Source organism: Leuciscus leuciscus (assembly GCF_965113295.1).
Source record: "Leuciscus leuciscus genome assembly, chromosome: 14".
Taxonomy (NCBI): domain Eukaryota; kingdom Metazoa; phylum Chordata; class Actinopteri; order Cypriniformes; family Leuciscidae; genus Leuciscus; species Leuciscus leuciscus.
The window spans coordinates 34,965,184-34,992,729 of NC_138738.1; the positions used below are offsets into that span (position 1 = coordinate 34,965,184).

A 27,546-nucleotide genomic window follows, 5' to 3' on the forward strand; every position below is an offset into this window, starting at 1 on the left:
AACTTTAAATGCCTGAAATAAGGTCTGTGGTAAACACATAAAATACACCAGTAAAACCCCATGATATTTGTGAAGCTTTTGTCTTGAAAGAGGCGTTCGCTAACTAATGGCTAAATGGGACCACAGAAGCTGTTGGGGACATTAAACGGAGAATAGGTAAACTCATACTCACTAGTCCGCTTTCACGGCCTCGTTGTGTTTATATTCCCATTCTTGTAAACTACTATATTACTAACTCAAACTTTGAGGAAAACTATTTTTTTAAATAAAGACTGAAAGAGTTGACGGAAGCGATGGCGACGTTGAAGTCATGAGACCGTTAATAGCCTACATTTAGCTTTTAATTCTAGCAATTGTAATTAGGCTTTAAAAATCATAAAAGTTGTGTTAATTTGTGAAGATTATCATAATGAACAAAGCGTCACTGAGCCAAAAGCCAATTGCAAATCCTATTGAGTTTTTTGTCGTAAAATACTCATTTACAAATGTTGATTATATGTATAAATACAATATATTTAAAGTTTATTGCAAAATATGCATAGCCTATATTTACAAACAATTCAGTATTTTGAGAGCAAAGGGAAATCAACTCGATTACGTCATTGGCAGTGCTTCAAGGGAGTGGGCGGAGCTAAAGAGCTATTTTTTTAGAGAGTGTTGCATTTTCTGTACAGCATCATGGGTAATGTAGTTTCCACCAGGAATTCAACTTTTAAACACGATTATTTATAAAAATAAGCATTGTCTCATAAATTGGTAAGTTGGATTAACAACCTCGTAGCTCACAGTTGGTCTGTCTCTATTAAAAGCATTCCAGAACAGACTTATATTTCCGAAATACTAACAGAAATGAAAGACTTTGCCTTTAGATTAACTTTATATTTTCTCATGCATCTTGCCAGCTTCTTCGCACGCCATCTTCATCCAATATGTTGGAAATCGTCACATCCGGGGTTTTTTCAATTGCAAAATTAAACCCTAACATTAGTTTAACGATTGATAATTAAGTATAGTGGAAAATTATACAGATTAGGTTAATTAAATGCAATACAATAGTGTTTTGGTGGTAAAAGTGTGTTTTTTACTTCAGACCCCAACTGTGGCACTCTATTGGGTTTTGTCGAGGGAACCAAGGAGTTGCTAATCCAGGTTGGCCTACAAAAATACATCATCACTGCAGCGCTGTACACATTTCAGACTAAATAGCTTCTGTCAGAATGACCATCAAGAGTCAAATGGAAATTCCAGATTTAACAGAAATGCAGATCCCAATCATCTTTTCCCTGACTGTGATCTCTACAGTCCAGCAAGACAGAGACACTTACAATTCCAGTGCTTGATCTCTCTGAAACCACAGAAAGAGGGAAAAACCACATCAATGACTGCAATGGAGACCTTTTCCAGCCATTACTGTACATGCACACTCTATGTAACTCTATGCAATTAGTGCTTCCAGTTGACCTGATGTGATGAGCATAATGTACATTAACTAGTTCTATTTCTTTGCCCGCAGGTTACGCTGAGATGGCGAGAGTGCCTCCGCACCAGGCCGATCTCATGTGAACCGGACCAGTTTGATCTTGTGGATGTGAGAGGGCGAGAGTGCCTCTGTCTTTTATGTGCTGAGATTCACTGGAGTGGAAAAACATTACCAGCATAGGCTATATCTGCTGGGCACAGAACGGACCCTGCATTACAGTGGCCGCCAGTGCAAAGCCTTGCCTCTCTCTCTCTGGCTCGCTCACTCTTTCTTTTTCCCATGTAGCCACAGCCCATTGTGAAGAGTCCAAAGAGTCTTTTGAAAAAACACTTTCCCCTTTGTGTCTCTCTGTCTATGTATTTTTTTTAGTTCCAAATTTTAAACCGAATATGGAAAATGAAGTAAAAGCTAATACTATAAGAGTAGCCTATATAAATAACACCAAACTGGTTATCACACTTCTTTGTTTCTCCCAGTGTTTCGAATCAGTGCAGAGGGGGATCTTTATTCTGACAGGTGGCTTCATCCTTTCGCATACCGTAATATGAATATCAATGGAGGCGAAGATAACGGGCGACGGAGACAGTTTAACTCTGTCTTCCCAGCAATATGTATCCCTTTAATTATCAAGCATATTTACTAAATAGAACGCAGCACATCAAATTAGACATATCAGGATTAACAAGTCAAAAATTCTAATTTCCAGACTATGGTGCGACTGATCTGTAGAAACTGCTAAGACAGCAGCACAATGCAGAGAGTCTCATCCAACAGCACAGGCTGCTATCTTCTCTGTGAGTGTGCACATTTATTGATCCCCACAATGCATCCTGGTGTCGGATGTAAATGAGACCATGGACATCCTTAAGAACCATTACATTGATCAGAGTAAAGACGACGTGCTCGGCTACGTTTAAAGAGTCCATTACAAACATCAGCCTCTGAAACCCCATCACACCCAGTAAGGTGATCTCACTTTTCCCTCCCATCACCATGGTAACCTGCAGGGATGTGTCTGGGCTAGGAGGGGCAGTGAGAAGGTAACAGATATTTTTAATAGTCAATATGTTTGTTTGTTTGTCTTGGAGACCTAATAACCAAAAGTTGACTCTGCGAGTGCCTAATTATAAGTAGCCTAACTCATCTGGTTTAAATAACACACAGCACATAAATGGAGAGTCTGATTCATACTGCAGAAGAGTATTCCAAAGGATGCACACATCAAATTCAGATGATATGAGACCAGCAAACGAATTATACAGAGAAGCATAGTCCCTGGTTGAAGAAAGAGAGCAGCTTCCGTTATCTTCTTTGCTTACAGAAATAAATGTCCCTTCAGGAAGAAAAGGTAAATCTATAAATGATGAGAATTGCGATGCAGGTGATGCACCAGAGACGCAGGACGCATTCTGCTGTGACTGTCACCTTTTTGCAGCCCCTCCGGACATCGAAATGAACAAACGCACGTAATAAAAAAAATAAAAAAATAAATCGCTTTCGGACATGGTCGGGTGTCTCTCACCTCTTGTCCAGGCAGATGATCCACTCGGAGGAGGCCACGGAGTGCGCAGAGGCGTGCACCGCTACCATCTTCGGCTCGGCTCGACCGGTGTGAATCGCAGATCTCGTCAACTCGCGCGCATCAGGGCTCGTCCCCCTCCCCGCCTGTGTCGTCAACTGGATCACCGTGGCCTGGGTTCATCGTCACCACGTCCACGCGCACTACGATCGTTTACAACCGTGCCTGCCCACTGATACGATAAACAAGTCACGTTCCGAACAGCGAGGTATTATCGGTTGGAGATCTGTATTGACGATGGTTAAGATAACATTACGTGGGTGCCATGGTTTAAACATGACGTCAGTGGGAGGCGGCGTGGGAATATCACGGAAGAGGCGATGAGAGCCGGTTAAAATACTGATATGATGCATTAAGGTTTTGTAGGTGACAGCGGTGATGCTGATGCTGCACTGTCACCATGGTGATGATGACGGGCACGCGGTCAGCGAGATGCTGCATCTATAGACACGAGAGGGAAAGGGGAGCGCGCGCTGTCAGGCGTCTTGTTCTCCCCGGGGGTGACACACACACACACACACACACACACACACACACACACACACACACGCGCGCGCGCAACTGTCGCATGGCTACACTGTAAATAGGGAAAACAGTTGCAGTTGTTTGCTACCTGATCTAAGAATTCTAGGTTACACTTTATTTTAAGGTGACGTAGTTACATTGAAATCACTCAAATAAGTACTGAGTAATATAATTCACTATATAATTCATGTACTTACTAGAGGTTTGGTTTAGGGTTAGTTACTTGTAATTATGCATAATTTACTGTTATTACTACAGTAATTACATATAGTAACATGTACCTACCTCACCTTAAAATAAAGTGTCACCAAATTTTATTATATCAAATATTATTTAATTAATGAAATATTAATATAATCAATCAATTCATTAAAAATAAATAAATACATAATATAATTATAATAACCTTTTCTTGGTGTAACCTAATGTATTTTCATTCATATTAAATAATACGAAGAATCTTTCTGCAATATTAATATAATTAATGATTAAATAAAGTAAAATAAATTCATTTAATTTATTATTTAAAATAATATTAAATCATATTTTGACATACCCAGGGAGTTGGCTACACTGCAAAAAGGTAACAGTTGAAATTGTTAGATTTTTTTTTAAACCTTTTTATCTTTTATAAAAATAGCCTTTTATAGTGTAACCTAATGCAATCTGGTTTATTAATACATATTAAATAGTTAATACATTTTTTGGAACATTAATATAATTAATAAATAATAAATATAATTATTTTAAATAATAAAATATTATTTAATTTAAAATATATATTATCAAATAATATTAATAACCACATTTTAGGTAACTAATTTTAAACAGTATGAGATAATAAAAAGAATAGACGCTTTATTCCTGCCATTTAAATACCACCAAAAAGAGTAAAATATTCACAAGTTCAGTGTTTAAATTATATCATTGACAGCTCAGGGATCTGGTAAAAAACACATTCTCAGCACCAAGTGCATCATACATGTTGTGGCACAATAATATATTACATGTTTACAGTATAGCACAATTAGACATTGGCTGAAGTATAAGGAGCAATGTGTTCCTATTTCATAAGAACAAAGTGAGAAAAAAAGCTTCTTTAGTCAGTTTGTCAGTTTGCAATGTCACGATGCATCTCTATTGTGCTAAAGAAAAAGCAACCACATGATCATGCATTATCTCTGTTGAAGCTCACATTCTGAAAGCTTCTTCCCTTAAAAATGGTTCACTGTGTTGATTGAGTCTCGTGACAGCGGAGGTGACAATTCCTCTGACGAAGCAAAAGCTCTGGACACTCATGCGACCTGAATGCAAAAATAGCTTAAAGATTATGTACAGACCTCTATGAGTGAATCCCTGACACCTTTTTATACATATAACGACACATTATGGATTTCATTTCAGTCTTAGCATTTTTGGGGACAGACGCTACATTCATCCTGAATCAAAAGAAATCTCACAGGTTGGATACCACATTACTGACAATGCCCATTATATCTTATGCCCAGAAGATCTATTAAACATTTCTATTTAAAACATAACTTTATGTGAAGTATCAATATTTTACATATTTTAATATGCATATATTTGCCACTTTCCATGAATGTGGCACACTATGGTGTCCCACTCCTTTTTTTTTTTTTTTTTCATATTGCAAGCAAGCCAGTTACAGCATAATTTTCCCACATTACAAAAAGTGCAACATTCTCTAAAATTGTAATATCCAATAAATAACATAATTCTGACCCTTTAGTGGGAAAGACAAGTATATTATTCTCAATTTTTACACACATTATTTTGACTGCAATCATCAAGCTAATCTTTTCAACAATGTTACCAAGGTTATTGTAAGATTAAAAACAACCAAACTAATATTGTCTTTATATTTTGGTGAAATATAAGTTATATCCATAAATATAAACCAACATTCGGTCCCAATCTAGCAAGCGCTTACTTGCAATCCTGTTACCCAAATTTGTTTTTAAACTTAAACCAAATGTACCCTCATGGAAAGCGTCAATTACATCATTCTTTATTGACACAGTCTTTCATCTTGCAATCTTTACACACAGTTTTTAAAGTCACACCCTGAATAAACCTTTTCCTGCTAGTGTTCAGGCATCGTCCTGCTCTGAAGACACAGGCGTGGGACAGTTTATGTTGGCTATCCTCCTGTAGACAAAGTAAAAGTGTTGAGGGTTTGGTCGACTGTGTAACTCTGCCTTTATCTGCTGTGGTTGTGTGTCTGCGGCCAACTGCTGGCTGCTGTCGTCTGTGAGAAGAAAGAGGCCGTAGTTTTCCGGATCAGACACACCGAATTTAAGTGCACAAAGACGGCACACCTCTTCTGTTGTGGCGTAGGGCCGGACCTGAAGGGTTTTAGCCGTGCAGCCGTTACCTGCCTTCTGCAGAGCCACACGCATGTAATTCTTCACAAACAAAACAAAGATATTATAGTGAGTTTATAACCACTGAAAATAGTTCAATTCTTTCCATTAAATGCAGTCAGGAACTACGCAAACGCTGAGCACAAACTGCTCCGAGGTCAGGGTTTTACCTGGAAGTCGTCCACTGAGGGCAGGTTTCTCTGCAGTGTGCGACGCTGGTGCCACTGGTGGAGTGTGTCGCGTGCTGTAGAACTGAGGAGCCGTGCAGCCTGTTCCTCCTGGAAGTTCTTAATCAGTGACATCGCTCCGTAAGCACTGGTGAGGTAATAACCTCCTGTACAGGATCAATACAAAAGGAGAATCTTACTGTTTTAATACAGCGAACCTTCCAAAACCTAAATAAAAACTCTGTTTGTCCAATACTATAAAGTACAGCTAAAAATCTACTTGAATTATTTTACTGTTCAGAAGTTTGTAGTTGGTAAGATTTTTAATGTTTTTGAAACAAGCTCATGAGACTACATTTATTTGATTAAAAATACAGTAATTATTGTGAATTTTCTGTATATTAAGAAATATTGTATTTACAACTGTATTTTACTGTTTTATTCTACTTAAAATTATTTTATATTTAAATGTTTTAATGTAAATAACTCCTGCTGAATTTTCAGCATCATTACTCCAGTCTTCAGTGTCACATGATCCTTCAGAAATCATTCTAATATGCTGATTTGGTTCTCAATAAACATTTCTGATTATCAATTTTGAAAACAGTTGTGTCGCTTAATATTATTGTAGAAACCGTGAAACATTTTTAGGATTCTTTGATGAATAGAAAGTGCAAAAGAACAGCAATTATTTTAAATAGAAATCTTTTGTCACATTATAAATACCTTTATTGTCAGTTTTGATCAAATTAACGCATCCTTGCTCAACAGAAGCATTAAAGGGATAGTTCACCCAAAAATGGAAAAAAAAGGACCCCATTATTAACTCACCCTCAAGTCATCCTAGGTTTATATGACTTTCTTCTTTCAGACGAATACAATCGGAGTTATATCAAAAATAAAATAAAAAAACTGGCTCTTCCAAGCTTTATAAATGCAGTGAATGGAGGACGAGATTTTGAAGCCTAAAAAGAGCATCAATCCATCATAAACGAACTCCACACGGCTCCGGGGGTTAATAAAGGCTGTGTAAGAAAATTATACGTACGGAAAGTATTCAGACCCCCTTACATTTTTCACTCTTTGTTATATAGCAGGCATTTGCTAAAATCATTTAAGTTCATTTTTTTTCCTCTTTATTGTACACACAGCACCCCATATTGACAGAAAAACACAGAATTGTTGACATTTTTGCACATTTATTAAAAAAGAAAAACTGAAATATCACATGGTCCTAAGTATTCAGACCCTTTGCTCAGTATTTAGTAGAAGCACCCTTTTGATCTAATACAGCCATGAGTCTTTTTGGGAAAGATGCAACAAGTTTTTCACACCTGGATTTGGGTATCCTCTGCCATTCCTCCTTGCAGATCCTCTCCAGTTCTGTCAGGTTGGATGGTAAACGTTGGTGGACAGCCATTTTCAGGTCTCTCCAGAGATGCTCAATTGGGTTTAAGTCAGGGCTCTGGCTGGGCCATTCAAGAACAGTCACAGAGTTGTTGGAAGCCACTCCTTCGTTATTTTAGCTGTGTGCTTAGGGTCATTGTCTTGTTGGAAGGTGAACCTTCGGCCCAGTCTGAGGTCCAGAGCACTCTGGAGAAGGTTTTCGTCCAGGATATCCCTGTACTTGGCCGCATTCATCTTTCCCTCGATTGCAACCAGTCGTCCTGTCCCTGCAACTGAAAAACACCCCCACAGCATGATGCTGCCACCACCATGCTTCACTGTTGAGACTGTATTGGAAAGGTGATGAGCAGTGCCTGGTTTTCTCCACACATACCGCTTAGAATTAAGGCCAAAAACTTCTATCTTGGTCTCATCAGACCAGAGAATCTTATCTATCACCATCTTGGAGTCCTTCAGGTGTTTTTAAGCAAACTCCATGCGGGCTTTCATGTGTCTTGCACTGAGGAGAGGCTTCCGTCGGGCCACTCTGCCATAAAGCCACGACTGGTGGATGGCTGCAGTGATGGTTGACTTACTACAACTTTCTCCCATCTCCCGACTGCATCTCTGGAGCTCAGCCACAGTGATCTTTGGGCTCTTCTCCCCCGATAGCTCAGTTTGGCCGGACGGCCAGCTCTAGGAAGGGTTCTGGTCGTCCCAAACGTCTTCCATTTAAGGATTATGGAGGCCACTGTGCTCTTAGGAACCTTAAGTGCAGCAGAATTTTTTTTGTAACCTTGGCCAGATCTGTGCCTTGCCACAATTCTGTCTCTGAGCTCTTCAGGCAGTTCCTTTGACCTCATGATTCTCATTTGCTCTGACATGCACTGTGAGCTGTAAGGTCTTATATAGACAGGTGTGTGGCTTTCCTAATCAAGTCCAATCAGTAATCAAACACAGCTGGACTCAAATGAAGGTGTAGAACCATCTCAAGGATGATCAGAAGAAATGGACAGCACCGGAGTTAAATATATGAGTGTCACAGCAAAGGGTCTGAATACTTAGGACCATGTGATATTTCAGTTTTTCTTTTTTAATAAATGTGCAAATATGTCAACAATTCTGTGTTTTTCTGTCAATATGGGGTGCTGTGTGTACAATAATGAGGAAAAAAATGAACTTAAATGATTTTAGCAAATGGCTGCAATATAACAAAGAGTGAAAAATGTAAGGGGGTCTGAATACTTTCCGTACCCACTGTATTTAAAACTTTAAAAAATAAAATAACTAGCTTCCGGCAGACGGCCTACGCAAGTCGACTTACGCCAAAAGGTTTGTGACCTGACTGTGTACATACAATATAATAAATCTCAGTGAGAACTCAGTGAGAACAGGAGACACACACCCTTGGAGGAAATTACTCTGTTGAGAATAGAACTTAGGATGTTCGTCACACATGGAAAATGCTTCTGTTCTGAAACTCCTCCTTCTCCACAATTATTAAAGGATTAGTTCACACAAAAATGAAAATCTTTCATCTATTACTCACCCACATGTCGTTTCAAATCAACAAGACTTTAGTTCATCTTTGGAACACAAATTAAGCTATTTCTATTGAAGAGACGTAATTGCTTTATATGATGAGCAGATTTAATTTAAGCTTTTATTCACATATAAACATTGATCAGCGAACATGTTTACAGGATTCAAATTTGGTCACGGATGCCCAAGCACGCTTGTAAAAGTCTTATGGGTTTGGAGCGACAGGAGGGTGAGTAAATGGTGACATGATTTTCATTTTTGGATGAACTAACCCTTTAAATTCATTGATATTACAAAGGGGTCATTACAAACCAAGAAAGAGAATTCACATTAAAATTTGTACAGGAGAAACAATGTCAAATTACATAAATTTAAATAAATTATTACACAAATATAAGGACATGCTAACGCACCTTCTCCATGCAGTAATGGAGGATCTATCAGCTCCATCATATACAGGATCTCAGTGTCCAACTGTGGCATGTCACACTGGACCAGTACATATGTCAACATGGGCAGGAAATCATCCGCTCCAAACATCCTCACTGGCGCAGGCAGAGGAAACATTTATCAGTGACCTTTACACGAGCCATTCCACTTGATTAAGGTGCAAATACTTTCACCTTTCAAATACTAATCTCATATGCTGCATCCCAGTTCGTATACTATCCATCCTAAATAGTATTGAAAATTAGGATTTGGTGTTCGAAACAGTAGCATGTTGAAATGAGTATCCCAAAACTACCCGGATGCTCTTTCACACTCTAACGGCTAATACTGCCCACATCCCAATATTGGTTTGATGAAGATTAGATAAGAACTACAAACATAAATAAAGTGTTAAAAAAAACTACAAACATGGCGGATGAGTGATACCGAAGGTTAAGTAGAGAGGTTTAGATAAAGGGGTGTGATAGTCAGTATCTAATCTGCTGAAAAAACAATGTTATCCACATTATATTGCATCTTCAACAATGTTGTGAACTTTTATAAAGATACATTTTAAAAACATCATTCAAACACACGAGGAGAGTTTTCCGCATAAAAGGCCCACGAATGACAGATCAATGTGCTATTACATTTCTCTCCAATACGGTAGGAAATTAAATTGAATGTGGAGGATGTTAACTGTGACAGGGCAGATTATACGGTGACGGGACGCACATAACTAAGCGACAGAGCTGTCCTTTAAAGAAGCAATTATGATGAAGTAGTATTTTGCCTACTCTGCTGCTACACATTTAAAATACTTTTTCTTCACAAAAAGAGTACATCATTTTAAGGCATAGTATAAGTAGGTGAATTGGGACGCAGCAGTACACGCCTAAAACATAAACACACATAAAGCCTTTAAATAAACCCTTGAGGCAAACTCCACCTGTACACACCTTCATGATCTTGCATGATACTGTAGATGAGTTTGCAGACTTTCAGCAGGACCGATATCTTCCTCTCAGGTGAGTACATGCTGCACATGGCTCGGAGTTTTCTGCGGATGCGGTGGATGGCGAGGGCGTCTGGTGGCCGGGCTCCGATCGCTCCCAGCTCGTGAGGGTGTTTGGTCTTGGCCAGGGTCAGATTCTCCTGCAGCCTCTGACACACTCCTCCGGCCACCTGGAACTCATGCAGCGCTGACTGCAAGCAGCCATACAGAGGTTTCAGCACACACTTATGCATGGCCTTCTCCAACACCGGATCTGAGAAAGAGATGGACTTTCAGTTAACGCTTCAGAGAAACTTAACATCTTCATAGTGATAAAAAAGGAACAAAAGACATGAATTATTAACTACTGAACTTTTTGCTATTTAATAGACAGTTTTAAAGGAATAGTTCACACCCTAATGAAACTTCATAATTTACCTATTGTTCTACACGTTCTAAACGTTCAGATGTTCTGAAGCAGGGTTACTATTGTTAACTAAAATTAAAATCTAAAACTAAATCTAAAACCACAAAAAAAATGTTTTTGTAACTTTAAATAATTGTGAACTGAAATAAAAAAACAATATAATTTTTGCATATTTCAGCTAGTTGGCAAGACAACCTTTCTTAATTTAATTTAATTTGATCTTGAAGTATAAATAAATAAACAACAATAAAATGACAAACACTTTAAAATTAAAACAGAAAATATAATACTAAAAAAAGTTCTGAAAAATATTCTGAAGAACATATGTTTCAGACTATTCCTCAAAGCCATCATATGACTTGGAATATAGCACATATTAAGTCAAATGGACTACTTTTGTGATACTTTTTTAATGGTGCAGTTGTTTTGTATTCACTTACATTGTATAGAAAAGAGCAAAAGGGCAGTCATACAGGTGTGGAACGAGATGAGGGTGAGTAACTTTTTCTTCTTTCATATTTTTTGGGTCAACTTTCTTCTATACATCTACAGTGTGAATCATTGCATTTGTGGTGCATTTTTGTTAAACAGCCAGAGCGCTTTCATTGAGTCCTGTCTCATATTAGCAATTGTGAAACAATTGTGTGCCAGAAACTCAGTGATAGAACAGTTACCATTTGATGATGAGAGATTTTAGCCACGAGTAGATCGAACCATTATGAAATTTTGACTTTTTTTTTTTCAATGGTACAAATATCCAAATGGTATTCTGTTTTCCACAAGTAAAAAACGGGGACACACACACACACACACACACACACACACACACACACACACACACACACACACACACACACACACACACACACACACACACACACACACACACACACACACACACACACACACACACACACACACACACACACACACACACACACACACACACACACACACACACACACACAATGCTTACAGAGCGTACAGTGTCAGCTCAGTTCATGGAAAAGCTGACACAAACGTTACAAGATATATTAGGCCTAAGCTCTCAGGAATTCATTTAGGTCTTGCTGAAGGCTCTCTGAGACACAAAGGGCCAGTCAAATGAGGACAAAAGCAGGCCTCACATCAGTTGTCTCTACACTATAGAGTTATAAGACAAGCAATTACACACTATCATAACACTGTTACTGTAATAAAACTCTATAAATAATATAATAAAACACTATACACAAGAGGTCTAAATATTAGAAGCACCTGTAGCTTACAGATTCACTATCATAATAAATGGCTGTATATAATGTTTTATGGAAAACGAACCAGAAATTCATCAACTTCCTGTGTTACACTGCTATGAACTTTTCTTTATTGTGACATTGACTTTAAAAAACAAAAAAATATAATATAATACGTATAATTTCTTTCTGTCTGAAACAATTGCACAATTTTAATTGTGCAGCATGTTCTGAATATTTAATTTCACTAACAAAAAGCACCATGGCTGTTGATGTACACTGTAATATCCTGATATTCTTTGATATATGATTGGTTTAACCACTCTGTACCATGATATTACCATCTGATTCTGTCACTGTACTCTGGTATGGCCACAGTACTATTTTGTAACCTCAGATAAATATATTAAAAGATTTTTTTTAGACTTCTAGGTCGCATGGCCACAGGAAACATAAAACTGTACACAAAAAAAAAGCAAACACAAAAATACACTGTACAAATTAAGGATCTTAAATTTAAGGTTGATTTTTTTGTCTTTACATGCAATTTTCTACCATGGTGTCATCACCACATTGTTTTAAAGATATTCATTTAACAAAGTAAAATCTGACATTTAGAAAAAAATAATCCTTAATAAGGTAAACAATACATTATCTACTGTATAAGCTATAAACAGCCAGACAACCTTTTAACCTAATGTAACTTCTCCACCCATGAAGAAGTGAAGAATTTATCCTTTGAATACATTTTTTACTTGCCTTTAGGTTTGATATGCAAGCATTACTTTTGGTAGGATGAAAAAAAAAATGCCTTCAAGCTGTTTATTGGTCCTAACCCACCAACCACAGGGCAGATTTTTAACTGAAGACCTTTAAAAATGTCTTTCAACATTCTTAATACATTATGTGCTGTGAGACAGGATTATAGCATATTTGTCTTAGAATGAACTTAATTTAATCTTATTTCAAGATGCTCTTCTCTATGAATTGTGCTCCTTTTTTTTTCAGCTCAGTATTTCCACAGCAGTCTGGTCTGAACTGTCATTCTTTATACAAACCAGACTTGTAACACCCCCTTTGGCCTTGCACTTACTTCAAACACTCTCAGAGTATTTTCATACATTTTACAATACAACTGCAGGGAAAAGAGATGACTTGAAAGGTATATTAGATATCAGAATGCAGGTATGGTGCTTGTATTTCACTGCTAAATTGCTCTTATTTTGAAATTATTAAATGTACCCATATTAAAAATACTGAATCATAAAATTTGACAATAAAACATCTCCCCATCCAAGCCAGAACCATAATATAAACTATATCCTCCACTGACAGACTAAGTTAAAAAGTTTAAAAAATGTTCTATTCTCCCTCACACTATCAAACACATTTTTCCTGCATTTGCTTCCTGGAGGAAGCATTACAAAAGCAGCTCTATACTGATAAGGGTAGACTGACATTCAAAACAAAACATGTTTCTGATGTCAGGTATAAAGCATAATCGTAATCTAAAACACGTCTTTTTGGACAATATTCATATTTTTGACATGCATTGCTTTAACAAGTCAAAGAAATCAGACCTTGAATTAAACTAAGAGTTTGAAAACTGCACAGACAAGGAAACAAAAAAGGCAAGCTGAGGATACATATCTAAAAGACAAGGCCAACACTTCAAAATGCCAAAACAAACATATTAGTAAAATATAGTAGATTAAACTCGTGGATAAAACTACAAGTGAGCCAGGGGTGTCCAATCCTGATCCTGGAGGACCACCTTTCAGCAGAGTTTAACTCTAAACCCTAATTAAACACTCCAAAACCAACAAACAATTCCTAGACACTTCCAGGAAGGTGTAGTGGAGCTAAACTCTGAAGGAAAGTGGTGCTTCAGAAGCAGGACTGGACACCTCTGAAGTAAAGCCCTTTGTAGGTTGAAAGGTGCTTTTAAAATTGTTCTCTTTGTTTGAATGGTTTAACATGGCCCTAAAAGACTTCAACTGAAATCTTCTTACCAATCTGGTCCTCAGGTATGTAGGACTCTATGGGTGGGTTCATCTCTGAGCTCTGTATTAGGTAAGCCTTCATCTGGGTCATGAACTGCCGGAGCGTCTGCAGAAGATCCTGGCTGGATGAGTGGCAGTTTTTGTTCTCCTGCACAAAGCTCAAATAATCCTGCACCAGGCAACCAAAGTAGGAACCTTTGTCTTGGGACAACTCAATGATCCGGAGCAAGATGCGCTTTTCAGGTGTAGCCAGAACATTGAGGACACCTCGGACCTTTCGGAATTGTCCCCTTAGTGCTCGTGAGATAACGAGCGATCTCGGATGAGCGCCCACTAGTTCAACCGCCAGGAGTCTTTTTGTCTTGCGGGCAGAACGAAGGCGAAGATGCAGGTCCCTTTCAAGTCCCACACCATAGTCTTCCTCCTCTTCGTCATGCTCATCACTGCTGTCATCTGTGGAGAGGCCTTGGCCTACACTCTGGGATAGGCCCAAAGGAAGAGGATGCGGAGGACAGTCCATAGAGTCAGACGAGGAAGTGGACAAACCACTTGAGCTTCGCCCTTTCTCTTCTGGACCGGTCCATTGCTGCAGAATGGTGCTGTTGGTTGGGTTGAGAGGTGTATGCGTCCGGCTGGCTTGAGACAGGGCCCTAGAGATGGTCTCATCATCTAACGCAATGGTGCAGCGGTAGCTGTCTATGTCTGGCGGTTGAGGAGGTCGTGGTGGAGGTTGAGGTGCAGGTTTCTTAGAACTGGGGCGTTTGACGATCGATTTGGGTCCCTGACTCATTCTAGTAATGCCAGCACTCAAAGGCATAGTCCTCCGACCTGGGGGTAAAGCAGGGGTATGAACCAAAATGCGAGGCGGAGGTGGCCTTGGTGGAGGAGGGGGACGTGATTTTCCGTTTTGTGCTGTTGTGTCTTTTGCGATCACTGTTGCTACATTTCTAGTTAGATCTTGCTGTGTCTTGCTGAAGACAGGGTTGATAAAAGACAAAGCACTGTTGGAGCAACTTCTTTCACCTTCGGGGGCATTCGGGCAGGTGTCAGTCAGAGGTAGTGGGACATTTAGATTGCCAGTTGGGGTATAGGTTTGATCCTCTGTCAGTAAGATGTCAGAGAAGGTGCTATGCAGAGAGATTGACCGTCTGTCCAGAACCAGGGAACTCTTTGGGACTTGTCTGCTGACAGAAGATTCCCAGAAAGCTGGAATAAAGAAGAGAGAATCTGATTAATGTTTAACAACTCATACGCACAATCTTTGAACAAACACAACCACAAAAGCAGCTAACACACCCACTCCAGCGTCCTACCATTGACCCCCACACGTTGTCAGGAAACATGTGAGTTTGAGAGCGTGTGGCTATATCCAGTTACAGCCCGGTTGAAGCGTCTGCTCACTTCTCTCGTCCTCAGGCCCACTGAAGTTCTTGGAGAAATTTAGCGAGCTCAGTTGTGCAAGCTGATTCACAAATGCCATACAAACACACCCAACACAAAGCCGGCCAAAAACTCAGTGAGTCATTTTTAACCAAACAGACAGGGGAGGCAGACTTAACAGAACACACCAAACCACTCCTCTTTCTCCTCCCCCATGCTTTCTCTCTCTCTCCCCACCCATTTCAGTTTGGTTTCTCATGTTGGTTTGCCGGGCCAGTTTTTATTAGGACAGGATAGTTTTGATAGTCAGCATGTTTCAAACTATTACTAGATCAAACAATTTTTCTGCGGCAACTTTGGTGTACATTTCAAGGGTGTTATGGATGGGTGCCAGGACATATTTAAGTAGTTACTAAGGTATTCCAAGTGTTTTTGGCTCATTTCTAACTTCTCAACCATGCATTTTCTCTAGGGAAATCTACGGATCTATCGCTGATAAGCAACAAAGGAAGTCACACACACACACACACACACACACACACACACACACACACACACACACACACACACACACACACACACACACACACACACACACACACACACACACACACACACACACACACACACACACACACACACTTTCCCTCAGTAACCTCCATGCTCTGATTAGCTTACATGGTCTCACCCACTATCTGGAATGTCAGCTGACTAATAATAACATGGAACTGAATAGTAGGCCAGCATGTTCGCAGCTGTGGTGGAATGGGAAATCCACACACACAGTTACAAATGAGACAATCCAATGCCAGAGGTGCTGTCTTCTCTACGAACATTGCAATGTTTCTTTATTATCTCTATTTGACACTGGTCTTTAACCTTTTAAGAACATACAAAAATATTACATTTCTAAACATTACTTGGACATGCAACATTGTTGAGTGTATTAAAAAACACACTCTGCATTCCAGGTGTGTCATGCTATGTATTTGTTTTGAACGGAGCACCAGTGGCAGTCCTGACTCACTCCGTGCCCTAGGGAGAGACACGAGCAGAAAAAAAAGTAAGCTGAGTTAGTATAGTGCTACTGTTTTTATTTAGTGTGCACGGGTCACCGGGGTGTAATTTAAAACTAAATGAAGCAAAATTGCAGCTGAACTTGACAGCCTATAATAATCATGTGTTTAATGGTAGTAAAAGGGTAGCTTTGAATCCAAAGGGGCATGACCCCTGAATTTGACTTTAGACATTTGGACAATTTGACTGAATGGACTTTGGACATTTTCCCCTCTCACCTATTTTGAGAAACTTCACAATTATGTATATATGATATTGATCGTAATTTTAAGAGGGTCAGACTAGGTAGGTCAGTACCTGCCCCTTGCTGGGCCACCTCATGCAGTTCTGACAGGGTCTCAGCTGAGTGTATTTCCTCAGGAAGCTTCAGGGTAAATGGCAGAATGTCTCTAAAATGAAACAAAGAGAGCCAGACAGACAAATAGTGCGTGAAATAGTATAAAGAATGAAGAGTGGGAGAAAATACACACAACATAATTCACTCTTTTCCTACATTAATGGTGACAGGTCAAATTATTAATCTAAATTACATTCAGCTAATTTAATAATTCTACTCTTAATGGGCGGTAAAAATTGCTATTGATCAGAGAGAAGGCAGACTTTCAGTTTCTATAAGCGGCTTGAGAAAACAAACATAACGTGGAGAACTGTTGCAATCTTCTGAATTATGGATGATATGAAATAAATAATTTGTACTTAGACACCTATTTTACTATATCCTGTTGTTAATAAGGTGATGGATATCATTGGGTTTTATGAACAGTGGGTTTATTACTGCACAATCATTCATTGTTTCTTTACTTATACTCATCTGTGTGCTCTTATCATGCTTTAGCATTGAAATCATGGTAAAGACGATAAGACAGCAATGAACATTTCATCCATTCCAAAATGTATGAAATCAAATTGTTCATAGTGGATTGTTTTTATATGCTACGAAGAAAATGTGAGTGGTTGAGTTACATGGCAAAGTATAATGCTTTGGGTAAGGGATTTGTTTAAATGTATGTATTAGCATTCAGTATGTATTAGCATTTGCAATTGTGATGCCTGCCTTAGCAATCTAATATACATTTGAACAATTGTCAGTCATTGAAAAACTGTTACCTGCTAATACAATAAAAGGCCACAAGATGAAAGAGGTCAGCAAAACTAATTCCTGAGCCCTCCAGAGAAAATGCTAGGAAAAAAGAACAATACACAACAATTATATGTAATCTTCAAGCATTTCCACCATTTCATCCATCAAAACAGCACTGTAGTGTCCCTCTGGATTCTTCATTTGTTGGGAATTTACAGAAATTTTGATGGAAATTTCTGAACTGACTCTGAACTTGGCAGGTAAATTGTTCATAAGCCTCCAGCGCCTTTCAGACCACATTATTTTCCAAGGCACAGAGGATATTCACAGCGAGATTGTGCCCAGGCCAAAAACACTAGGGTGTGTCTGATATCTCAAATGCACAATGTCTTGGAACCGCACTGCTGTAAATGCCTGAAATACTGCCAGGCTGTTACTGTGACGTTTAGCATCAAATATGTTGCCTCTGTTTCAAAGCAAGCCAGTTGCAAACAGCCGCTCAGGTTATTACAACTGATTAACTACCTGTAAAACAAGAGGGAAATATGTCCTATTCTTTCACAAAACAGAGATTTATTAAGTGATATATAAAATGTGTGTGCGGTCAATGGCGAGCAATCTTTGACCTCTCGTCTGTGTGCACGTGAAAGCAACAGCCCCCACAATATCAACAAACCATAAAAAAGATAGATACCCAATAAAAGACCATAAAATGAAAGAAGAAATCTCTACAAATCTTTTTACAGCCAAACACACTAAACCGAAGGTGACACGGTACTCAGAAGTAAACATAAACAGATGTGAGCAGGGTGTCAACAAAAGTTAAGGCTTAGTACGATATAAGAGACCTGACATACTGTACTGGCTCTCCTTTACAGGGATGTGAATCACAGAGGAGTCTGAGGTACCATCCGTGTGGAATGACAAGACCTTCTTTTGCAGGATAGATGACCTCCAGACCAAAAACACCTGGGGAGGAAGAAAGAAAAAAAAATTTTGAAGGAGGAGGATTTGCTTAAAAGGTTCTAATGCTGTGGTTTTTAATATTTTTTTAATAATATTGAGTTAAAAAACGGGAGTTTTGATATATTATATATTCAATTATTTAAACATGATTCATTTTTGAATTCCAAAAGTTTCATGAACTGTATGTTCTTCAATAAAAACAATAGTTATTGAGGGGGGAAATAGGATTTCTGTTTACATCTTGAATTTATGTGCTAATTTAAATTTGATTATTTTAATGTATTAAATATTAGCACTGTCAAATCGATTAATCGCGATTAATCACATGTACGTTTTGGTTTACAAAACATATATGTGTATATATTATTATATTTATAAATATTATACACTCACCTAAAGGATTATTAGGAACACCATACTAATACTGTGTTTGACCCCCTTTCGCCTTCAGAACTGCCTTAATTCTACGTGGCATTGATTCAACAAGGTGCTGAAAGCATTCTTTAGAAATGTTGGCCCATATTGATAGGATAGCATCTTGCAGTTGATGGAGATTTGTGGGATGCACATCCAGGGCACGAAGCTCCCGTTCCACCACATCCCAAAGATGCTCTTTTGGGTTGAGATCTGGTGACTGTGGGGGCCATTTTAGTACAGTGAACTCATTATCATGTTCAAGAAACCAATTTGAAATGATTCGAGCTTTGTGACATGGTGCATTATCCTGCTGGAAGTAGCCATCAGAGGATGGGTCCATGGTGGTCATAAAGGGATGGACATGGTCAGAAACAATGCTCAGGTAGGCCGTGGCATTTAAACGATGCCCAATTGGCACTAAGGGGCCTAAAGTGTGCCAAGAAAACATCCCCCACACCATTACACCACCACCACCAGCCTGCACAGTGGTAACAAGGCATGATGGATCCATGTTCTCATTCTGTTTACGCCAAATTCTGATTCTACCATCTGAATGTCTCAACAGAAATTGAGACTCATCAGACCAGGCAACATTTTTCCAGTCTTCAGCTGTCCAATTTTGGTGAGCTCGTGCAAATTGTAGCCTCTTTTTCCTATTTGTAGTGGAGATGAGTGGTACCCGGTGGGGTCTTCTGCTGTTGTAGCCCATCCGCCTCAAGGTTGTGCGTGTTGTGGCTTCACAAATGCTTTGCTGCATACCTCGGTTGTAACGAGTGGTTATTTCAGTCAAAGTTGCTCTTCTATCAGCTTGAATCAGTCAGCCCATTCTCCTCTGACCTCTAGCATCAACAAGGCATTTTCGCCCACAGGACTGCCACATACTGGATGTTTTTCCCTTTTCACACCATTCTTTGTAAACCCTAGAAATGGTTGTGCGTGAAAATCCCAGTAACTGAGCAGATTGTGAAATACTCAGACCGGCCCGTCTGGCACCAACAACCATGCCACGCTCAAAATTGTTTAAATCACCTTTCTTTCCCATTCTGACATTCAGTTTGGAGTTCAGGAGATTGTCTTGACCAGGACCACACCCCTAAATGCATTGAAGCAACTGCCATGTGATTGGTTGATTAGATAATTGCATTAATGAGAAATTATACAGGTGTTCCTAATAATCCTTTAGGTGAGTGTATATACAGTATGTTTGTGGGTATGTGTGTGTGTGTACAGTACTTATACTGTATATACAAACACAAACACATTTATACATTCATACATATATATATATATATGTATAAATACACAGATACGCACGCACACACAAATATATAATATTTATAGATATATACACACACATATATTATGCAAACAAAAACGTTAATGTTGGATGCGATTAATCACGATTAATCGATTTGACAGAACTAATTATTATTAATAATGTGTTCATTTAAATACATTTAAGTCATCCTGAGGCCCCCTATTGGGCCCTGGCCCCTTGATTAAGAACCACTTTACAAGTTATTTGCGCTTTCATTAGTCTCTAATGAGTCTTAAAATGTATTCATCAAAAGTTTCTAGTTCATATTTTAACAGTAATGGAAAATCTGTAATCATTTATCCATCCTCATGTAATTGAGTTTGAATGAAATGAGAACTATTGTGGAGGGAAAAATGTTTAGTACATAATCATCTTTCCCTATACAAACACAAAGCTATAATTATGGCTTCAGATTTAGAAAAGATGCATGAAACGTTTTACAATACTTTTGTCATTTCTGGAGCTGTATAAATCATCTATTTAAAAAAAAAAAAAAAAAGAGAAGGAAAACTGCAACGTTTTGTATTTCACAATAGTCAAATGTGTCTGAAACAGCCATGTGGCAATTAAATGATGACAGAATTACAAATTCTGTGAACTATTTCTTAAAAAAAAAAAAAAATCTGTCTGGTGTCTTTGCTTTTACCCTCTCTGACATGTTTTACCCCAGCTTGTTGCTGCTGTAGGATGCCAGTGGCCACTTGCTGGTCGATGGAAAGCAGAAGCCAGATGGGGTGTGTGTGTATCAGTTTGTCCAACACACTCACACTTGTGCTTGTACCATGATCCCCATCAAACGCAGGATACTGTAGACACACAGCGCTCATCTCTCCCTCTATCCTACGGAGAACAAAACAGGGGATGGGTGTAGTGGGTTGTCTTTGTTTTGATCGAGATATCTTTTTATGTCCTTTAATGGCAGAAAAGACTGACTATAGACTGGCGCCCTCTAATGGACAATGTAAAACATATAGAGGTTCTTTGGAAATGTAATGACATTTTACAGTACATAAAATTAATAGATGTAAAAGCAATGCATCTATTAAGAGTACAGGTAATACAGGCACTGTTGCATTTAAATGTATTCCAATTTAGCTTATTATACAATGATGTTCTTAATGCAAAGGTCATCATGTGTACAGCATGTGTACTCACTCTACGAACATAGAAGTGTCTGGATCTCTGTCTTTTTCCTGCGTAGCATGAACCATTTGCAGCTCCAACGTACTCAGTGACAATGCAAACTTATCGACAAGCTGCACATGGATAAATAAAATAAAAGCAAAATCTTAGTTGTCCAAGTACCTAAACATTTTGGTGAATCTGCAGTGCCTTTTTAAAATCCACATTGGCAATATTGCTAAACAACAATCTATGAAAGAGAGAAACTGACAGGAAAACTGAAGAGAACAGTGAAGAAAACAAAACAAAACAGAAAGCTGGAAAATACTGTAAAAAAAACAAGCTGAAAGAGGCTTATTTGTGACCAAAACAAGAGAAACAGCTTCAGACTCATCGGACATCCATCCACGAGCAGGAAGAAAGTTAGTCAGTTTCCTGTGTTCTTAATCTACTCTCCCGAACAGGAAATGGGATTTACCATGGCAACACAACCCAACCATCACAACCCAGTGTTGTAATGAACCATTAAGAAGTCCTGCATTTCCATTTACTCTGTGCAAGTGCTTACATGTGATCCTGTAGATATGTAAATAAACTACAAACTAAACTAAAAACATGATTAGCCAAAAGGTTTGTTTTTTTTACCTTCTTTCTTTTCTATGAGTTCTATGACAACCAAACGACAAGACAAATAGTTGAAAAGGGTAAAAAGTGGTAAATTATCGGCAGGTTTACTGGTTTCTGAGGTATTCTGGGTGGTTTAATATATGTTAGTTTGTTGTATCTTTGCTGCTAGGTTGTGGGTAGTTGTTAAACTGGTCTCTGGGCCCTCCTGCAATGTAAGTCCATGGGATTTTTGGATGCATTTGATTGTCCAGTAAATAGACCTTTTTGAAGTATAATAGCACATCTCTCCTAAACAAGGTGCATGATTTGAGGTAACATGCATGTTCATTGAACAAATGGAGCGGAACTAGTTTGATACGGTTCCCAAACTCTTTCTATATTATATAAATTTGAATTTTCTGCATAGTTAAAACAACCATGTAGTTTATAGATAAACTATATAAAAAGTCATGCCTGGCAGGCTGTTAGTGGCATTCTAACCAAAACTACTTTCAAAGTAAAGTAATGTTTCCAATATGCCACTATAGTGACTGTGCCAACTTCCTGGGCTTTTAATGTTGACCTGCAATTTTGGATTAAACTGCGGGTCATTAAATGCAGATAAAAATAAAGTCAAAAGACAACAACTCTTTCAGATTTATGTTATAATTCCTAGTGCTGATTAATTCATGGAGTGAACGTCATTGAATAAAATATATACTAGGTAAGATAAGCTTGAGGTGAGTGAGATGGAGGATGAGGACGGAACAGAGAGAGCAAGTGTTTAGACTGAATGATAAGATTAAAAAAGCCCTGGGAGAAGAAGCAATGAAGGACTTATTAAGGAGGGAGAGAGAAAGATAGATGTACAGACACATCTATTATGGGATGCTTGAATGATTCTGTCTGGGCAGGAAGCCCTGCTGCAGCCCTACACACACACACACACACACACACACACTGTCTGTCTATTGATTTTTACAAGGAACACCAGACAGCCAGTGAATGTACGCAGTGGAACAGAAAATGTTCTTATGGAGAATGGGGATATAATCCAAAAACAGTTCCTGCATGAGCGCATTGGATAATGAGAGTCTGTAGCACCATCTGCGTGTCCTGCTCTTATTAAACTGTTACAGAAATGTTTTAAGCCACAAAGGAAAAACTGTGTTATACAGAAGCCCTGAACTACAATGTAAAAAAATAATTAAAAAATCCATAAAAAAAGAAAAGAAAATCTAGCATTTAAACATTACGAGATTAAAGTCGAAACATTTCGAGAATAAAGTTACGAGAAGTCTTCCGTAGACGTTTTTGTGTGTGTATGTGTGTAGCGTAGATTTATAAATTCAGAAACATGAATTAGGAGATAAAAATTATTTTAGTGCATCAATGGAAAACATTTACTGTACATCTAAAGGATCTTACATCATGATTTACTGCGGCCTTCTATTCAAGAGTGTGTAGTAATGAAGTAATAAGGCCAGGATCACTGTTACTATTACATCTGTAAATCGTCCCGCAATGTTTTTGCTATGAGTGTAAACCTAAAGTTTATGCCTCAAATCATGCAGTTTGTTAAGGAGAATTGTGTTTGACTAATTTTCTATGATTAGATTTTACGATTTTTACCAGTCAGACAGTAAAGCATGTACGCATGTCACGAGCACAACGCATGATGTAGTCAGCCGGATCCGGGCCGTATCCAGACCAGATGGAGGACCTGCACCTAGACACGACCACAACACATCCCTGTAGTGTCAGCAGAGACTGTGTCAACTAGACTCTTCCCTGTGAAGGCCTCATCGACACTGATCCTCAACAAACCCGTCTCCATACCGGCGTGACTCCGATCTTCAACCAGATGGAGCTGGATAATATTCTGGTTGTTCCAATCTGACTTCTGACCTATAATGCTGCCTGAATCATAATCATACACTGTGGCCAGAGGAGAACTGGCGCCCCCGACTGAACCTGGTTTCTCCCAAGGTTTTTTTCCCCTCCATTCTGCCACCTGATGTTGTTTTGGTTCCATGCCACTGTCGCCTTTTTCGCCTTTGTTGCCATTGTCCTGCTTAGTTGGGAACATTAAATTTAACATTAAATTTTATATTCAACAATAATATTGATCTGCCTGCATTGACACTATTATACAAGAACTGAGCTGGACGATGACATCACGGTGTCACGTGTCAGTGTATGTTTGGACTTTCAGTCTGTGTTTTGATTTGTTCCTGTTTTCCCTTGTTCTTTTCCCACCACTCCTTCGTTTCCATGGTTACTGTCATTATCAGTTCAGTTGTATCACCTGTTTAGTCATCATCGTCATCTGTATCACCTGTGTTCTGTTAATCAGTGTAATCTGTGTTAGTATTTAAGTTTGTAGTCTGTTCCATCAGTCTTCGTCTGTTCTCCGTTACATTTAGTGTGTGTTGCTACTTGTTCTGCTGTCCTGTGTTTTACTACATTAAACCTTCGTCTTTGGAATTATATCCTTGTCTCCGTCTGCCTTCTTGCAACCACACACGGTTTACTCCAGAGTTTATATATAACTTTTTTTTTTTTTAAATGAAACATCACTCAACTTATTTAAGCTGGACTCTGAAGCTATTTTCTTTTGGAAACAAACTTTTTTGCATTAAAACAAAATTAAAACATTTTGCTTTCTGCTTTGAAACAGTCTGTCAAAAAACAAGTCTCAAATGTTGTCCTTTATTAGTCAGGCTCCTGTTAAGTGCAGGTCTACATATGAACACACATTATAAAAACACAGAATGGTCATTACCTGAAGAAAGCTGCCACTTCTGTCTATCCGACTGAGTTGTAAAGATGAGTCCATCGCCATGTTGCTCTTGTTGATTTAAAGTCCTGCAAGTCAAAGAAGGCATTAGGATCACTAAATAATGTGATATCTCCGACTTAACTGACTCTGATATTCAGAATGACAGATGCATACATTTGTACTGTATTTGCCAGGCTCTTGTCTCCCTCTTCATTCAGTCATACTCTGTAGGGGTTTTATTATTATAATGGATGAAAGATTTTGTCTGTGAGCCTGTATTTAGAGTCTAGAAGCTGTAATCATTTTCTCAAAGAATTAGTTACACACTGATGGCCCTGTCTGCCTGACATTTCTTGAATCTATTAAACACATATTTTCTAAAGCAATATTTGTTTAATTAGTTCACAGCACTTAGAAGTCCACAAAAAGTCGCATTTAAAACACAATTTGCAGAAGTTATTCATGGGAACATACAGTGAGGTCAGTGGTCACAGCATACAGTGTGTGGCTAGAACAGACCCTGGATCTAAAATGGATAAAAAAATCACTCCAGTTCACCTGCAGATTTACTGAAAAGCTTATCGCAGATCAGGGAAGTTATCGTGATTATGAAAGCATACCTCTCGCTTTCTGAACTGCAGCATCAATGGAACATTGTTGGGTTCTCCACACTGTTGATTCTGTCTTTAGGGACTTCCAAAGACTGGAAATAGTCTGAAGTGAAACTAGTGTGCATGTGAGTGTGAAACACAGCTGCAAACAGACAAAGACACATGTGAAGACATTGAAAGCGAAAGAGCAATAGAGGGTTTTAAAGAGTGCATAAAGTTGTGGTTTGTCATGTACACAAGTCAACAGTCTCTCGACCAACTTTATGGAATCTAAAAAGCACTGAAAGAGTTCCCTTGCGTGCTGGACACCACACATTTCGTGAAAAAGGAAGCATGCATGTTAATTTATAATATATTATAAAATTACAAATAACAAAATATCCCTAAAGATCTTGACACTGAAAAAGTTGAGTTTTGATTATTTATTTTTTTACACATTCCATTTCACACACCAACGGCAATCCAATAAGAGGAATCTAAATCAATCTAGTTCCTATATCTATTGTAAGAGCATAATTCTTAGTAACCCGAAACCACAGGAAAAACACACGCATACATACATCACAGAAACATTTCTCAACAGACAACGAGGTCTAAGGCTAAAAGTCTGTTTCTGGACAGGAGGGTGAATGCTCCACAGCTCTCTACCCTCATTCACCCTCTTTCTTTGTGCACAAACACATACATCTTCCAGTTTGTTCCTGCTATGATGTGGTCCATCTGTCAGGATGTTTTATGCATACAGTATATCACATCAAACTGCGTACATATACAGTATATGTGATATACTGTATGCATGAAACATCCTGACAGATGGACCACATCGTTACACCAGTCCTCAATGCATGCTGGTGCCGTCAGGGGCTGGAGATACCACAAACTAACTAGAACCAGGATTACACTTAGCCTAGTTTAACTTTTTTTGTAGACTAGTAAATATTTTTAAAAAATGCTCCTTTATACACACACACACACACTAAATACTTTTAAGAAGTTAAGAAGTTTAGATTTGTGGAGTAAAAATTATTGTTTCTATTTTTTAAGTGAAAATATAAAACAAGACCCTCGTGCTCAATATTTCAATGAGTTAAATGTACAAACGTTAAATTTATGAACTAAATTAGCTAATTTATTTATCCATTTCCCTATTTACAACACACTGGCTGTTCACAACAGTTTAGAAAAAGAAAGAAATGAAATTAAAGTGTTGAAATAGAGAACTCGTGTGTGAATAAAACACACAGCATAGCGTTTTAAACAGGGAAAACAAACAAGCCCAAGGCAAACTGAAATAATGCTGTTAACGCATTTAACAACTAATTACGCAATACTATGAAATATGAAAAATTATATTACACAGACCTACTATAAGTGCTCCTCAGAAGACATTGGCTATATGCTTCTCATAATGACAGTCCAGTGATTCTGCTACTATCCGATAGTTTGACACGCGCGTCACATCCAATACTACATCACATCATCACAGCGCTGAGGTCACATGATCACATGACTGACGCTGCACGTCATTGGTGGTAAATAATTTGACAGTATAATTGCTAAATATGGTAGATATATATCGGGGGAAACTGAAAAAAAAATAATAAAAGCTGTTAAACTTAATGCAACTTCTTTGACTGCCAAATATGCTGACTTACTACTAAAAATGTAGTCTTGAGCCCTGACTAATGTTCTTAAATGTTGCTCGACAACTTTTATAATCATAAGAAAACATGTACACTTAAAATAAATATAATTTAAAAGAAAATTACATTAAAGTATTATCCTTAACTTTGTTTTTATAATTATAAAATAAAATGTATTCATTATAAATGAATCAAAGCTGTACAGATACACATCTGTTTTTCACGTTCAGGAATAATCCTACTTAAAGTCCCATGCAATTAAGCAGATTACCTCACAAAAGCGCTTTTGTGCTTTGTTAGCTGGTCAGTCTTTATTAGATTCTAAACTCTTAAATTAGCTGTCCAGTTTCATTTGACTGCCACCAGCTCGGTAGCGTCACCTGCAAAGC

At 38.3% G+C, this 27,546-nt stretch overlaps 2 protein-coding genes across 6 annotated transcripts in view; both read right to left on the reverse strand.

Moving 5' to 3' along the window:
* Nucleotides 1-3,562, reverse strand: part of rapgef4b (Rap guanine nucleotide exchange factor 4b) — a 55,400-nt gene extending 51,838 nt beyond the window's left edge. The window contains exon 1 of the mRNA XM_082189916.1: nucleotides 3,003-3,562. Within this exon, the coding sequence (XP_082046042.1) occupies nucleotides 3,003-3,070 (68 nt within the window). The 5' untranslated portion in view covers nucleotides 3,071-3,562. The remainder of the gene's footprint in view (nucleotides 1-3,002) is intronic.
* An 863-nt stretch (nucleotides 3,563-4,425) lies between these two features.
* rin2b (Ras and Rab interactor 2b) lies at nucleotides 4,426-27,540 on the reverse strand. 5 transcript variants are annotated; one of them, XM_082190349.1, is made up of 13 exons: nucleotides 26,877-27,540; nucleotides 25,524-25,656; nucleotides 24,907-24,989; nucleotides 21,549-21,649; nucleotides 21,161-21,233; nucleotides 18,550-18,661; nucleotides 17,719-17,791; nucleotides 16,909-17,000; nucleotides 14,164-15,360; nucleotides 10,455-10,763; nucleotides 9,480-9,611; nucleotides 6,142-6,305; nucleotides 4,426-6,013 (listed from the first exon to the last, which is right to left on the reverse strand). In XM_082190349.1, the coding sequence occupies exons 3-13, from the start codon at nucleotides 24,964-24,966 to the stop codon at nucleotides 5,699-5,701; spliced, it is 2,628 nt and encodes an 875-aa protein (XP_082046475.1). In that variant the 5' UTR covers nucleotides 24,967-24,989; nucleotides 25,524-25,656; nucleotides 26,877-27,540; the 3' UTR covers nucleotides 4,426-5,698. The 5 variants fall into 5 exon arrangements, with proteins under 5 accessions (XP_082046475.1, XP_082046474.1, XP_082046473.1 ...); XM_082190348.1 differs by having other exon boundaries at nucleotides 18,541-18,661; XM_082190347.1 differs by having other exon boundaries at nucleotides 21,059-21,233.
* Nucleotides 27,541-27,546: the final 6 nt, after the last annotated feature.

Bases quoted from the DNA above. Each gene is read 5' to 3' on its own strand.
- rin2b (XM_082190345.1), bottom strand. From the start codon at position 24,966: ATGGCGATGGACTCATCTTTACAACTCAGTCGGATAGACAGAAGTGGC. The intron at 17,792-18,540 runs GTCTCTTATATC...CTTTTTTCCTAG, and splicing joins GAGCCAGTACAGTATGTCAG to CATTTTCTCTGGAGGGCTCA. The intron at 17,001-17,718 runs GTAACAGTTTTT...GTTTCATTTTAG, and splicing joins GCCTTTTATTGTATTAGCAG to AGACATTCTGCCATTTACCC.